A 17,247-nucleotide genomic window follows, 5' to 3' on the forward strand; every position below is an offset into this window, starting at 1 on the left:
ATGCATTGACGAGCTAAGAAAATTTGCAGGTGTAGACTGGCATAGAAAGACCATAAACAGAAGAGGTTGGTAATAAACATTTTCTTCTCACCAATTTATCTATTTTTGCTTTTGTAGGCATACTTAAGGATATACTTTGTAAACTTTATATTCATAAAAACACTGATCTTTTATAAACACTACCATTAGACTCTACATTCACATTTTATCTGTGAACTATACACATACCAAATGCAATCTATGTTTCTTTAATTTATATTGTAAAGCTTAATCATCCTTTCTTCCTAGCCCCAAACAGGAACAGACTCCAACTATCCCACTACACTTTTTTTTATTATCATTTTTTCCCTTACTTGCTATTACAATTTATTCCCCTGCAAATTAAATCTTACCAATATAATAATTGAACCACCCTATCTGTTTTCATCCATCCTCAGTCTTCTTGACTTGATATTCATCTTTCCCTGACTCGAGACTATTTCCGGAACGTACTTGTATCATATCATTATCCATTACCGCTATTGTGTGATTTTCTTAAAAAAAAAAAAAAAAAAAAAAGTAATCAAGAAGGAAGACCAAGCTTGAATAGATGCAAACAAGTTTCTTCTTACGTGAAAGGTACATTTGGCGGTGGATCAGGTCCTCCTTCTGGCCATTCAAAATCATCGGCCATCTGGTAATTCAAATTCTCATTCTGGTCCTTATCATCTGCCTAGAAGAACAAACAAAAACATTTCAAAATTATAGATATATTAAAAACAATGACCCTTACGTCTCATTAAGATTTCTTAATACTAACGGGTAATGACCAATACCTTTGACCAAGTATGTTAGAATTTTTAATATCTTCACAGATATACTAATGCTGCTACTAATCACAATATTCAAAGTCCTATATGTTAACACACCTGCTAAATAAGTTATCCTTTTAAAAAAAATCATGTCTGAAAGATAATAGATTAAACACATTTTTCAAATTCCTAAAAACTATTGTAATTTGTTTCTGTCATTCTTGTCAAATTAATCACATTGTAGGAATATAGGTGAATTACTTAATTGAAACCAGAAAATTGGTGTTATTTGCATTCCTTTAGAAACCATTTATCCACCATATTCATCAATCACCATCTCACATTAGGGCAACCAATTTTTCTTTTCTTTTTTAAACTTACAAGCAAACATTTAAGTGTAAATTTTAAGCACACAAATTTTTTTCCACATAACTCATTGCAAATATTTATTTTAGTTTCCACAATGTATGAAGTGTGTACAAACACTGGTTTTTTAAAATTGTTCTCTTTTGTGAGCTTACTCCATAATATTTTATGTTTCTTTTGTTATTTTTGCAGTTTATTTTGGAGGTTAATCTCTCACATCTTCAAGTTCAAACACACAAATAATACATCAGATTAACAAACTTCTTTCTCAAATTGAAGATCATATTTCCTTCATGCTACCAGTGGATGTGAAACACTATCCTATTGATTTTGTCAAGTAGAATAAAGTTTTGGAAACTATCAGAATAGAAAAGGTTTAAAAAAAAACAGCGGTTATTTATGATAACGCAGCAGGACACAATGTAATAACTAATAAAAGAAAAAAGTTAGTTATTACTCTTCATTGTGGTACCATACAGGGAAAGGGCCAATATTCTGATTGAAGCCATTTTTATAAAGCAGCAATTGACTGTGAAAAGCAAGTTGATTTGAGAGCTTTCCCAAACAATAACAGATTCTAGACACCAGCAGGTTAAACTTTGGTAAGGGGTATTATCACTATATGAGCAGCAGTATGCAAATTAGCTGCAAGAAGCTTCTTCTCTGTTATTCTAAAAGCACCTGATGAATTGTGTGAAAGTTGGGCTTAACTATTCCAGTACATATATGGGCTATACAGTATTAGAATTCTTGTCTTACCTTATCTTCAATAATTGATGAAGAAATAATCAAATATCCACACTGAATCAAGTAAAGACAGTGATGTTGATGATGAAAATGACAATAGTTCCATGTTTGAAATAAACATGAGCTCTCAATTAAAAATGAAGGTTAAAATGGATGTGAACAAATGATTAAATAGAAAGACCAATAACCAAACACACCTCCGTATTCTACCTTATGGATGATGTGGAAACAAGCAACTATTTTAAAGATTTTCCATCAAAAATAGTTTCTTTGAAATGGTCACTCTAATGGATAAAGCACATGGGATAAGGTTGCAGAAAATATTACATCTTTGATAACAAATAGAAAATATGCTCTGCTTTTCTTACTTTGGTGCAGTGAGCTATCTTCGGAGAACAAAAAGCATCTTAGCTCTTTAAAATAACTTTAACTGTTTGAGAGAAATCAGGGAGAGTGTGTGTAGTAGTGTCTATGTTAGAAGTGCATGGTTACAAGATGAGGGAATAACTTTTTTTATTGGAAAGTTAACCTAATAAAGGAAAGCCAACACCTTAAAGCAAAAGGTTCTTTGCATACCATTTTAAGTTTACACAGTATGTGACTCGAGAATGAATTTTAATGCAATTTTCCTTAAATTTTAGCATATACTAATATCAATGTCAAACACTCGGGGCGACAGTAGGCTAATTAGAAAGCAATGTCATGAAACAGTTATTATTTTGTATAACACGCACATCCCATGCATCATTTTAAACATAAAAAATAATGTATTTCAATGCCTAAAATTTCCTCTTTCTCTCATTTTTATTAAAAAATATTTCTCCCGTTTCTGTTTTTGTATTCATTAATTTTCAAATGATCAGCAACATATATATATATATATATATATATATATATATATATATATATATATATATATATATATATATATAAATATATGTATGTATGTATGTATATATATATATATATATATATATATATATATATATATATATGATGTAAGAATTACTCATATATTATTAATGAAACCTCTACTGGGGCAAAGAAGAACCCTATATCCATCAAAAAGGGAAATGGATCAGTTGTAACAACAGAAGATGAAGAAAGGCAACACTGGATTGAACACTTTAGTGAGGTCATGAATAGCAGATATGAAGGGAATAATTTGACTGATATACCTGAAGCTGAGGAAGACCTTGATGTGTCCAAGAATGAATTCAGTGTGTTTGAAGTCGAAGCTATCATAAATAACTAGAGATGGAAAGACCCTGGATGCAATAGAATACCTGCTGAGATGATATTGGTCGAAAATGAAACGACTCCCAGAATACTTACAAGATTATTTTGTAGAATGTGGTGTGAAATTTAATGGAAGTTAGGAGTGAAAAGCTGAGAGATGAACAAGCAGGATTTAGAAAAGGTAGAAGTGGTACTGACCAAATTCAAATTTTAAGACATGTGGTACAGCAATGTGTAGAATATAGAAATATACTTTAGATGGTATTTGTGAGCTATAAAAAAGCCTTTGATAGTGTGCACTGGCTAATTTTGTGGAAAGTCCGCGCTATGATCAAGTCGAGTTTAAATATGTAAATTTGATTAAGTCTATTCATGACCATAGCAAGTGCAAAGTTAATGTTGATGGAGTCCTGTCTTATAAATTTCCAGTGAACAGTTGAGCACTCCAAGGGAATGCATTGTCACTTATGTTGTTTACACTACTCATGGATTTTGTAATGCATAGAACAGTTCGGGATGATGGAGAAGGATTGGACTGGATTGGTAACAGGAAATTATCTGACCTGGAGTTTGCTGATGACGCTGTCCTTATTAGCAGAACACCAAAGGACTTGCAAAGCTTGCTTACCAGAATGCATAAAATATCACAGGAGGTTAGGCTCAAGATAAAAATAAGAAAGACAGAGATGATGAAAACGAAATATGTACTGGAAGATGAAATATTATTGAAAGGAGAAAGGATTACAGTAATGAGGTAACATCATTTAAATATTTAGAAACTATGATCTCTAATGCAGGAATTTTAGAATTATAGTTTAATGAAAGATTAATAAAAGCATATAAGACAATGGCTAGGTTAAATAAAATTTGGAAATCAAATCACCTGAAATTACATTTATGAATCATGCTATATATCAGTTTAGTGAAATTGGTGTTGCTGTATGGACATGAGTTGTGGTATGACAATGAAACAATATCAAACAATATCATTTGAGAACAAAGCCCTCAGAAGAATATTGGGAGTTAAATGACAGGACAGGATTAGAAATGAAACTATAAGAGATTACTCAATTGCCATATGTTGATGAGATCATGGTGAGAGGTAGACTGCGATGGTTTGGGCATGCCCTATGCACTCCCCCCAAGAGAGATCAGTTCACCAAACTTACAACTGGGCTTCATAAAGGCACTATAAAAGATGGACGACCCAGGCCTACATGGTGGAGGACTATGAAGCGTGAAGTAGAAGATGATGAATGGAGAAGTATTGATTTAAAAACACAAGGTAAAAACAACTGGCGAAATCTAACCGAGGCCCTTTGCGACAATAGGCATGGAAGGAGATGATGATTGATGATGAGGAGTAGGAGGAGGTTGAAGAAGAAGAAGAAGAAGAAGAAGAAAAAGATGATATATATATATATATATATATATATATATATATATATATATATATATATATATATATATATATATATATAACGGATTTTGAGCGAAGCGAAAAATCTATTTTTGGGCTCAAGCCATGGCGTCCTGATGGAAGGTTCCTTTTTGGTAGCTTCCTTGGGTAAATAACTACTGATATTCCCAGAGAATTTAACCACAGGTTATCACAGAATTCTAACTTCTGGAGCGAGTATCCTAAAGGTTTCCCTTTTAAGACATCGTATATCAACAGGGGACGCATGTATTAACGCGCCACATAGCTATCTACACCCCGAACAGAGTTAATACTTCGGTGTGTAAGGGTTGAGAATAGCTGGGAGCCGTTCCATAGCTAATCTCATTCGTGGCTACTACTGATACTCGAGACGTAAACAAACGGGCGCCATTGCTTAAATGACGTCACGTCCGTCTTTATCCTGAAGCCAGTTGCTTGCCCATCACCATGATACAGCAGAGCAGGGTGGGACCTAAAACTGGACGAAGTAGCAGGGAGGGTCCATAAGGACGCCATGGCTATCTCACCCAAAAATAGATTTTTCGCTTCGCTCAAAATCCGTTTTTTGGGCTCAAGCCATGGCGTCCTGATGGAAGAATACCAGAGAATCAATATATCGTGGTAGATTTTCCCCTAATAGTAAGTGCCAAGGCATTGACAAATTAGCATAGTAATCTTGGTAAAGAACCGTAGGGAAGAAGCATCCTGCCCCCCTTGGCAGTGAAGTTCCCACGGGCCATGCCGACGTCAAAGTGGTATTGAAGGACTATTCATCCTGATAAAAGAACTTGAAGAACTTGGAGATGAAGCTGAATGTTTGGTATTTGTATAGGAACATTCTGAAAAGCAGACCAGTGGTGGTTGGGCACTGTATGTTGAGAAAGATGATTCATCTCCAGGGTATGAAGAGTAAGTATTCGTATTGGAACATTACATAATCAGAGTGAATATAAATTAAGAGTTAGTATCTTAATTTCTCCATAACCATAAGGAAAAAAGGGGATAATAAAACTATGACAGGCATGTATTTCATAGTAAGTAGGAGCTGATTGAGACGCACAGATAATAAAATAGAAATTTTATTTCACAAATGCAGAAATTAAATAAATTACAGCAATAAGTAAAGTTTATTTACAGTAATCAAAATGTACATAGTAATAAAGACTTGCTCTTAAATCTGAAAAGGAATTTCAAGTTTATTAGTAGGCACTCGTTCTCGAGGAACGCAAGTCTTTGAATAAAACACATCATGCTCAGGGCATGTGGCACTTGTGTCACAACTATGACATTTCACCTGGGATAAGAACAGTTATAAAAGCACTAAGTGTTTTCGACATCACTATGAATCGCTCGAGGGTCAACATAGGCACCCGAAGAGTTAGAGTCCCAAGTAACTCACTGTTCTACGCAGAGTTAGGTGCAGGTTTCATAACACTACCTGCGGCTACCACAAAATGTTTGACTTCGTGCACTTGTTTCGCATAATGTTTAAAGAAAACGCGCGAGGACTTCCAGCCTGTGAAGTTCTTAAGGCTTTCAAAGTCCATACTCTGAAAGAAATTCAGAGATGATGCAACTTTCATAGGATCATGACCAGCGGGTGTACTGTCAGGATCTGCTCTGCGAATGAAGTAGGTGATTTTCGCTCTTAATTGTTTCAGTGACAGATCGCTGCCCGATGTTTCTCCTTTGAAGAGTTGGCCTCCACCAAAGTTCGAAGTTCTGCGAAGATAGACCTTGAGGCTCTCTACTGGGCATAGAGAGGCATCTTCCTTCAGGGGGCATATTCTCCAGGGGCCCCATCTTTTGGTGGGTAATTCATTTTTGGCGAGAAACGTCGGATCAGGGGAGAGGGTAACGTCTCCTGTATCGGTAAACAGGATGTGTCCGTCTTCTCTTGATAATGCCACTATTTCGCTGACTCGAGCTCCCGATGCAAGAGCAAAGAGAAATATAACTTTCTGAGTCAGATCCTTGAGAGGGCATGAATCATTATCCAAGTTGGAGGCGAAATGGAGCACCTTGTCTAGTGACCAGGAGATCGGTTTCGGTGGGGGTGCTGGGCGTAGGCGAGCACATGCTTTCGGTAGTTTGTTGAAGATGTCGCTGGACAGATCAATTTGGAAAGCATATAGAATTGGTCTGGTCAAGGCTGATTTGCAGGTTGAAATCGTATTGGCTGCTAATCCCTGTCCATGAAGGTGAATAAAGAAGGACATGCAGAAATCAATCGTGATTTCTTTAGGATTTTTTGTCTTGACGAAGGAGACCCATTTCTTCCAGGATGATTCGTATTGCCGTCTTGTGGATTCGGTCTTGTATTCCTCTAGGAAGTCCAGACTTTTCTTCGAGATCCCAAACCTCTTCTTTGCGGCTAGGGAGAGAAAATCATGAGATGAAGGTCCTTGATTTTCGATGATGAAGCGAAGACAGTCGACTTCTGTACTTGTTGAGAGAGAACTGGGCCCGGGAGAGGGATCAGCTTGGGCTGCAGCTCCAGGACCAGGGGGTACCAGTTGCTCCGGGGCCACTTGGGAGCCACTAGGGCCGCTGTCCCTTTGAAGGTTCTCAGTTTGGAGAGGACTTTCAACAGAAGGTTGGTGGGAGGGAACAGGTAGATCTTGGACCATCTGTTCCAGTCCAGTGACATGGCATCCACTGCTTCTGCCTTGAGGTCCTCGTACGGGGCCACATACCGAGGAAGTTGATTGTTGTCGCTCGTTGCAAAGAGATCTATCTGAAGTTCTGGGACTTGGTGAGAGATGAAGGAGAATGATCTTGCGTCTAGAGACCATTCCGACTCTATCGGGTTTGTCCGCGATAGAGCATCCGCTGTCACGTTGCGGAATCCTTGTAGGTGAACTGCAGACAGGTGCCACTTCTTCTTCTCCGCCAGACGGAAGATTGGGAGAAGCACCTGATTTATCTGGGGCGATCTTGAGCCTTGGCGATTGAGACAACGAACTACCACCGAGTTGTCTAGGGTTAGACGAATGTGGATCGAGGGCGGCGGGGATAATTTCTTCAGAGTTAGAAGGACCGCCATGGCCTCCAAGATGTTTATATGGAACGTCTTGAACAGGGGAGACCAGGTGCCTTGAGCCTGTTTTTGGTGGGAGTGACCTCCCCAACCCTCCAGCGAAGCGTCCGTGTGGATGTTGAGTGATGGAGGAGGGTGTTGGAGAGGCATGGACCTTTTCAGGGCCTTTGCTTCTGACCACGGCTTTAGGAGAAGTCGAAGTCTGTTTGGAAGCCGTCTCTTGAGGTCTCTTCGAGCGATGGATGCAGAACGTCTCCAGACTCCCGCGGCATCCTTTAGCTGTGCACGAAGCACTGGGTTTGTCACTGAGGCGAACTGCAGAGAGCCTAGAACTCGTTCCTGCTGGCGTCTTGAAATTCGTTTGGATTTCAGCAGTCGCTTGACAGACCCTGCTATTTCCTTCCTTTTCTTCTGGGGGATGGAAAGGCGGTGTGACTGAAGGTTCCATTGGATTCCCAACCACTGGAACTTCTGAGCTGGAGAGAGGCGAGATTTCTTCTCGTTGATCTTGAATCCCAGGTGTTCTAGGTACTGGGTGACTTTGTTGCAAGATTTTACACAATCTTCGGGCGATGGAGCCCAGACTAGCCAGTCGTCGAGGTAGGCCATCACCTGGACGTTTTGGAGGCGGAGCTGTTGTACTATGGCGTCCGCCAGCTTTGTGAAGATCCGAGGGGCCACGTTGAGGCCGAAGGGCATGGCCCGGAAGGCGTAGCTTTTCCTTTGGAGTCGAAATCCTAGGTAGGAGGAAGCGTGATGGTTCATTGGAACGTGCCAGTAGGCATCCGCCAGGTCTATGGAGACCGTGTAGGAACCTCGAGGCAGAAGGGTCCTTATCTGTTGAAGAGTCAGCATCTTGAACTTGTCGTTCGCTATGAACTTGTTGAGGGGGGATAAGTCCAGAATGACTCTGAGTTTGTCGGAGTCTTTCTTGGGGACACAAAACAGTCTCCCTTGGAACCTGGTGGACTTTACCTTCCTTATCACCTTCTTGTTCAAGAGATCTAGGACATATTCTTCCAGAAGGGGGGTTGATTGTTGGAAGAATTGCTGGAAGGTTGGGGGTGGTTGAGTCCAACTCCAGCCTAGACCCTTTTTGACGATGCTGTGTGCCCAGGGATCGAAGGTCCAACGATCCTGGAATTGGCGGAGTCTTCCTCCCACCGGAAGCACTTCATTGCTTCTGGTGTCCCGAGGGCTTGCTGCCTCGGCCGCTAGCTCCCTTTCCTCCTCTGCCTCTGGAGGGACGGCGAGATGCGTCTCTGCTTGCACCTCTGTTCGAGCCTCTACCTTTGGGACGAAAGGTAGTTGTCTGTTGCTCGAAAGCAGGGGTGAAGACCGGTGACTGTGACAACACCGGTTGGGGGACCAATTGAAAGGTCTGTTGTGGCTGAGCTGCCACTTGGGAGGTAGCGGGTCCCGGAAACTGACGTCTTGGTTGACGTTGCTGGGGTTTCTGTTTTTGGGATTTCCTCTTAGGTTGAGGTCCTTCGTCCTGAGAGGGTTTCCTTTTTCTTGACATGCCCCACTTGTGGAGAAGGTTCCTATTCTCCGTGGCGGCTTTGTCGGTGATTTCCTTCACAAGGTCAGAAGGAAAGAGGTGTTTGCCCCAGATGTTGGAGGAGATCAGCCTCCGGGGTTCGTGTTTCACAGTGGCACCTGCGAACACGAATTCACGACAGGCTCTCCGAGCCTTTATGAAGTGGTACAAGTCCTTCATCACGGTTGTCATGTGGGATTTGGAGAGTACCATGTAGTGGGCTGGTACTCTGGTGTCACAGGCCATAATTTCAAGTTGGACTTGGTGAGACATAGATGCTGCGAGCCTCTCCTTCGTATCTTGTTCCCGACGAAGGAGGTGATCGTTGAGCTTAGGGAGGTCTTCGTTAAACTGACGTCCGGCGACGTCAGGGTCTAGCTTTCCCACGACGAAAGTGTGCTGGATATCCTTCCAGTGTCGAGCGTCAGGGGGAGTGACTATGGAGAAGGGTCTGCACTCCTCCAGTGCAGGGCAGGCTATCCCCTCTTCCACAGCTTTAAGGCACGCAGTGAAGGCCTTTTCCAAGAATGGAAGAACCGCATTTTCAGGTGCGACATAAGTAGGGTGCTTCTTGCTCAGGGCCGGAAGCTTGGAGCAGGTAAAATCCCTACTCTTGAATGTGTTGGCTAGCATAGCCTGGGCCTTCGCGAGATCGAACACTATCTCTTCCTTGGGTTCGGTCTCTTCCTTAGAGGCGGGTTCGGAACGAAGTCGGACGTAACAGTCCGGGTAGGCCTCAAAGTTTGGGAAGAACTCCACGTCTTCCAAAGGGACCGTGCCGATCTTGTCGCTGACAAAGATCCTGCCGGTCGCTATCACCATATGCTCAGCATACCTCCACGGGTTGGCATGTGAGCAAGCGGGGAGATCCTTAACCGAAATCCTCTTCGGTTCTCTGGATCCCATCATGGACCTGATGAACTCCTGATTCTCCTTTAACCTGTCGTCCATGACGGCTCTAATCAACCGGATCATTTCTTGAGTGGAAGAAGAGGGATCCGGGGTCGTGGAGGTAGACGGGATAGATACTTCCGTCGGTGTAGGAGTAGGAGCGGAGATGGAAGGAGGAGCGACCTCTTGCTCCGACTCGGCGTAGTCCACCTGGTCTTCATCATCTTCAGCTCCTTGAGCCATAAGAGTCTTCTCTGTGTCTTCCGAGACGTCCGACATATGTTCGTCATCTTCAGAATCCAGGCGGCACTCGTGCATGGACTGAGCCATGACAACATCAGGTTCCACTGTAATTTGGACAGTGGGAATCACATCCTTGGGTACCACTGAATCAGGGGAGGCCTTAGGGAACAAGAGTGACCTCATTTCTTCAGTGGCCAAGTACGGTCCGGTGGCATTCTTCTGGAAGCCACGCACCCACTTGCGTAGCTTCTCCCGAGAAGTGTCCCTGACCTCCGCTGAGGGAGGGTTATGGAAGGCATCAACTAGTTGAGCCTGGCAGACCGTACAATCCAGTGGGTCCCAGAATTTCAGATCCCCTTTCTTGTTAGCACAAGGGGCGTGAGTCCTGCAAGCCGTATGCCCGTAGAAGTGCGGGCGTTTCACAGCGCAGAATTCGAAGTCACACTTCATCTGCTCCTCCTGTGGAAGAAAGAGAAAATGAGTATGGGGGAGTCATAAGAATGGTTCTTAAGCTAAGTTAAGATTAATCATTAATATTAACTTAAAGAAAGGGTGTGATGCATAGAGATTGAAGTAGTAAAGAGAACATACTCCATGCATCTCGCCCGTCTGGCTACCGCAAGCATTATCCCTGGGTAATCCGAGATGGCCGAAGGCACAGGATAGTATTCCCTGAAATTCCACAGGGCAATGGAATTCCACGGAAAACCAAGGATAAGTTTGGGACTGAGATCACTCAGTCCCTAATTTGGGGAACTAACAGGTCCCTTAGGGTAATTGCTTCCGGCAACCAGCCGCGCTAAGATGCACGCAGCATGCTGGAATATTGAGGAATGCAAAGGGACAGCATGATTACTAATAGAACAGTACCAAGGCACTGATCTAAAGAGTGTAAACAGGCTATCTGTTTGCAGTGTAGGGCTATCAGTATACAAGTGATAGCTAGGAGAAGGGGGTGCAAGTATCCTTGACGCCTCGGGAGGTTCCGGCAGACCTCCGGCACGCCGGAGGCCGCTCCAGCAGAGTTTCTGGCATTAGGACAGACAAAATGTAAGTCAAGAGTGAAGCCAGGGTGGCGGCCGCCGGCACAACGGCGGCACGCCGGCAGGGGAGCGGCGGCTCCGGCGGTCGGAGGATGCCGGATTGGTGACTGGGATAAGGATGGTTATAGCTGAACCCGGTTGCCGGCAGTGAATGCCGGCAATCCGGTGGCCGACCGGCAAGCGGACGGTGAAGCTAGGAGGAAGGAGGAAGGCCGTCGGCGGAAGCCGGCGGCGGTCGACAGTCCCCCGGCAAGCGGAGGGGCTGGCAGCATGAGGGTAGGGGAGAGTCACCAAGGTAGGAGGCAGGTATCGCCGACAGTGGAGGCGGCAAGGGACCGGCACCCGGATAGAGAGAGAGACAGGGGGAGGGATGTAAGAAGTCCAGTCATGGAATCCAAACATCCCCCCCTGAGAGGGTGTACCCATGATAGAGGCAGGCTCTATCACCCAGGAGCTGGGGTCGCAGGGGACCGGGGGCAGGGTAGCCCAAGGCAGGGCTAGGGGACACCCAAGAGAGGAGAGACCTCCACATGCAGAACGCATCCAGTGGCTAACCCCATAGGACACTATGAAGGGTATATGTACCAGAGCGGACTGCACAAGGAAGTTCAAGGTAGCCCTATCACTCCACCCTAAGGAGGAGTTGTAGGACAGGGGACAGATGGGTATAGACTAACCTAAGTGTAGGCTAGGCTATACAAGAGATAGGTGGGGAGGGGAGAAGAGAAGGGTCTTCTAAGGAAGGGGTTCTGTACCAGAGCGGCCACTAGGGAAAGGGAGGACACTCCCTAACCTAAGATAAGGCCGCCAGGCTGAAACGGTGCATGGGTACAGTTTCAGCAGGGGACAGAGTAACCTTCCAAAACCTAACCTAGAACAGGGCTAGAAGCCCTGAACTAGGAAGGATAGAAGACATATCGCTATGGCAGGATGGTCATAGACTATTCCTAGCCATAGAGGAAGGGCTAGCCTAACCTCACTCTCGGACGCAACCCTAAGGGGGGTTCATTCCCTTAGGGAGGACTGAGAGGCGATGAATACTCCATTAGACACTTGATCCCCTTACTCAGAAAGGAAATCAAGGCTAAACAGAGGGAGTGCCAAGGCAGGGGATGAAGGAAGCATATAGGGGTCCTACGAGGAGGTTAGGTTAGTTAGGGACACTAACTAACCTATCCCCTATATGGTCCCTGAAGGTGAAAAAACACTTGCATCACGGTCGAAAGTATTGTAAAATAATGCCACTATCTTCATAACTTAGCCTAGGATCACTAATAAAATCATGCATGAACACTTATATACAGGCGCTCTGGCCTGGGGACTATAGTAGCCGACTGGTATGAGGTCAATCGATGACCGATAAAAAGCGTCGAAACACGATATAAAAGTTCCTAGCTATGAAGACTAAATAAACTAATGTATTCGATTAGTAAATAAGGCCGGAAGCGTTGTTGTGGCTAACTAAATAAGGCATGCATAACAACAACGACGCCATAAAATGGCGGGTCCGGTAGAGGCACAGCTCTGCCACAAAACAGCAATTATCTCGGAAAGTAATATTTACTTTACGGTCAGAGCTTAACTAAACAATACTGGAACCTTGTACTCAACTTTCCAGAAGAAGGCGAGGCTGAAGGTACCGACATTACGTAGATGCAAAGCGATAAGTAAAGCACAGGGAAAATCCGTCTAAGTAGGGCGAGCTACTGAACAAAGGATAAAGACGGACGTGACGTCATTTAAGCAATGGCGCCCGTTTGTTTACGTCTCGAGTATCAGTAGTAGCCACGAATGAGATTAGCTATGGAACGGCTCCCAGCTATTCTCAACCCTTACACACCGAAGCATTAACTCTGTTCGGGGTGTAGATAGCTATGTGGCGCGTTAATACATGCGTCCCCTGTTGATATACGATGTCTTAAAAGGGAAACCTTTAGGATACTCGCTCCAGAAGTTAGAATTCTGTGATAACCTGTGGTTAAATTCTCTGGGAATATCTTAGTAGTTATTTACCCAAGGAAGCTACCAAAAAGGAACCTTCCATTAGGACGCCATGGCTTGAGCCCAAAAATATATATATATATATATATATATACATATATATATATATTTATATATATATACATATATATATATATATATTTATATATATATATATATATATATATATACATACATACATACATATATATGTATATATATATGTATATATATATATATATATATATATATATATATATATATATATATATATATATATATATATATATATATAATTTATATACATGTGCATGTACACAAGAACTGTAGTTACTTTTTGCAACACATATCCATGCATATTACCAGAACTGGAATCACAAAAAATACTCTTGCTTAGTTTGGCTTTAATTCGTTACTATCTGTTCGAAGTGGCCATACAATTATTCGGTCAGTGCTATGTCAAAATTGATCAAGTTCCTAAAGCAGAACGTACGTGCTTAAGAAATAAAGTACTGTACATTTTTACCAGCAATTTTTTATCATGCGTACAAATTTGCTGATAAAACTTGGCTTTGAATGTGTCTAAACAACAAAGAATAGAGGACACTTTCACAGCCAGGAAACTGGAATCTGATTGAAGTTAGTATTAAAATAGTGGAATAAGGCATTACCATTATATCTTAAATAAAACAGTCATGATCAAGATGGTGATATACAACTAAACAATAAGCTAAAAAGTATACTGCCAAGAACAAAATGAATCAAAACCTCTTCTCTAATTCATGGACTTCCAACTAAATCAACAATTAATATGTAGTGGAATAATCTTACTAACTGATATCAAGCAGAAAATTAAGACCTAATTAGAAAGTCAGACAGTATTAGCCTAATTATAGATTCATCCCTTGCATAAACTAGCATGTGTAGTAGTTAAAAGATATGAATAAAAACGTATCTTACCTCGAAAACCAGGAGACTTTTTCCAGGCTTATCGTATGGAGTAAATGTTGCAAAGAGGATCTTCTTTTGAAATATTGGAGGGTTGTCATTTTCATCCAGAATGTTTACAGTGAACTGTAGAACAAAACAAACACGTATTAAATATACAGTACAGTATTTATAAATAATAATTAGTAGAAAAATATCTATGTACAATTATAATTCGATATAAAAATTAAAATGGACCCACTTGGACTCAGTTTGTGCATGGTGTACTATGACAGTTTATTTGATGAATTGGGATATATATATATATATATATATATATATATATATATATATATATATATATATATATATATATATATATATATATACATTTATATATCTATATAATATAAATATATCTATATCTATCTATCTATCTATCTATCTATCTATATATATATATATATATATATATATATATATATATATATATATATATATATATATATAAGGGATTTTGACGAAGGAAAAATCTATTTCTGGGAAGAGACCTGTGACGCCCGGTGAAAGAAGTCCTTCTTTACACTTTTCTAATATAAATCTTCCAAATATACTAGAGAAAGATAAAAGCATGGAATGCAGAGGTTACTACCCTCGCGCGATCACCTTGTGGGTGTTGTGTATACATCAGGGGCGTGTGAAAACCACTATTCACAGGCTGTCTTCCATTTAGATAATCCCTTCATCAAAGGGGAGGGCCGTGACAGGCCCTAGAGAACACAGTTGGACTACCCCACCAACACCTACCACGCGCGCCCTCCAGGTCATCCTTCTGCAAGAACATATGGCTTGGCAAGGAAAAAAGGGGTTGGGTCCGTACAAAACAACCAGGAAGGGTTTCACCGGGCGTCACAGGTCTCTTCCCAGAAATATATTTTTCCTTCGTCAAAATCCCTTTTCTGGGGCGACCTGTGACGGCCGGTGAAAATGTACCAGAGAATGCCTTCCAAGCCCAATACAATAATAACATAATAAGGAGAATACAAACACCATGTAAGCCAATAATAAAATACTGTAAGTAAACATAAGATTACAAACTAGCCAAAAGACATAGGGGACGTAAGGCTAAAATAATTATGAAGCCAAAGAATCATCTGAGTGTCCAGTCGCAAAAGGTATTAATCTTACATGTCTAAGCATATCTAAACATTAAAGGTATGGTAAATACAATAACAGTTAAATCATAGGAATTAAACATGGTAAATTACTTAGGGCTAACGAACCACCCAGGAGAGTGGCGACGTGGTGTGAGTGGCGGGTAGGAGGGAGGAGAGAAGAGATGGAATAAAGGAATAATCAGAGATTAATGGGGAGAGATAAGACTCCCCGCTGCCACCGTAAGGTATTTAAGGGCCTGTAAGTTTTTTAGATAGTGGCGTTTGAAAACCATAGGAGATTTCCAACCCGTATATTTTTTAAGGTCATCAAAGTCCATGTTCTGGAAGTAATTGATGGAGGTAGCTATTGACCGTATATCATGAGCATGGGGAAATGATTCCGGGTTAGCATGTTTAATGAAGTAGAGGATTTGTTGTCTGATACCTTGAATGGTCATAGTACCCCCTTGTTCCCTGATAAATAAGGGGCCAGACGAGCGGGTGGCAGATCTAGCTAAAAAGGTCCTGAGAGTAGTGACTGGACACAGTGAAGGATCCTGGGGAAGAGAGATAATCTTCCAAGGGGACCACCTATCTTGCGGGTCCTCATTTTTAGCTAAGAAAGCTCTGTCTGGAGAAAGCAGTACTTCACCTGTAGGGAGGAAATCTATGTTTTCCGGGTTACGTAAGAGAGCTGCTAGTTCTGAGATACTAGCACCTGAGGCCATAGCTGTTAGAAATAGGGTCTTCCTAAGCAGAGTGATATAAGAGCAGGTCTCATTGTCCGTGTCTGACGCAAGTTTGAGGACATCGTTCAGAGACCAAGAGACTTTTTGTGGCCGATCCAAAGGTCGAAGCCTAGCACACGCTTTTGGAATAGATGAGAAATAGGAATCCGCCAGGTTAATGTTAAACCCAACAAGGAAGATCTTCTTCAAAGCTGACTTGATGGTGGTTATAGTGCTAGCTGCCAGGCCCTTGTCAAATAGGAACCTAAAAAACGAGATGGCTAAATTCGGAGTCATACGAGTATGGTCTGAATTCTTTAGGAAATCTGCTAATTTCTTAACAGCCGAATCATATTGACGAATTGTCGAGTCCATTTTGTCCGCTTCGATGAAGAGAACGTTTTCCGGGTCAATGTTTGCATCTTTACGAGCTGCAAACTTCATGAAGTCCACAAAGTTAGGGTTTTGGCTATCCTTGAGGAATCTGACACAGTCTGTGTTTGGATTACTTGGGTCAGTTTGGGGAATGGAATCTGGAAGGGTCGGAGTTTCAACTCGAGGAGGAGAGGAAACCAACTGCTCTTTGGCCAGTGAGGTGCTACTAAAGCCACTGCCCCCCGGAAGGAGCGTAGTTTGTGTAAAACTTTCATTAGAAGATTCACTGGAGGGAATAGGTAAATCTTCTTCCAATGGTTCCAATCCAGGGTTAATGCGTCCATGGCATAAGCCTGAAGGTCCAGGTTTGGGGTCACATAACACGGAAGTTTGTGATTCATCTGAGTTGCGAATAGATCTACCTGGAGGCCCGGAACCAGCCTGAGTATCCACCGGAATGAAATTATGTCCAGAGACCATTCTGATTCCAGTGGTTTCATCCTGGATAGTGAGTCCGCTATCACATTATGGACTTCCGCTAGGTGAGTTGCTGACAGGAACCAGTTCTTTTCTGTTGGCAAGGCGAAGATAGTGACCAGGATCTGATTCAGGTTGGGCGACTTGGATCCTCCTCTGTTGATGCAGTGTACTACGGCTATGCTGTCTGACACTACTCTGATGTGGGTCGACCTCGGAGGAGAGAGTCTTTTCAGGGTCAAGAACACTGCCATGGCTTCGA

General features: G+C 42.1%; 1 protein-coding gene across 2 annotated transcripts in view; it reads right to left on the reverse strand.

The window, feature by feature from the left end:
* LOC137617197 (cadherin EGF LAG seven-pass G-type receptor 2-like) overlaps positions 1–17,247 on the reverse strand; it is a 581,094-nt gene that overhangs the window by 46,462 nt on the left and 517,385 nt on the right. For both annotated transcript variants that reach the window (XM_068347094.1, XM_068347095.1), the window contains exons 17-18: positions 14,282–14,395; positions 612–712 (exon numbers count right to left, since the gene is read on the reverse strand). In XM_068347094.1, the coding sequence (XP_068203195.1) occupies positions 612–712; positions 14,282–14,395 (215 nt within the window). The remainder of the gene's footprint in view (positions 1–611; positions 713–14,281; positions 14,396–17,247) is intronic.

This window comes from Palaemon carinicauda, chromosome 23 (assembly GCF_036898095.1).
Source record: "Palaemon carinicauda isolate YSFRI2023 chromosome 23, ASM3689809v2, whole genome shotgun sequence".
NCBI lineage: Eukaryota > Metazoa > Arthropoda > Malacostraca > Decapoda > Palaemonidae > Palaemon > Palaemon carinicauda.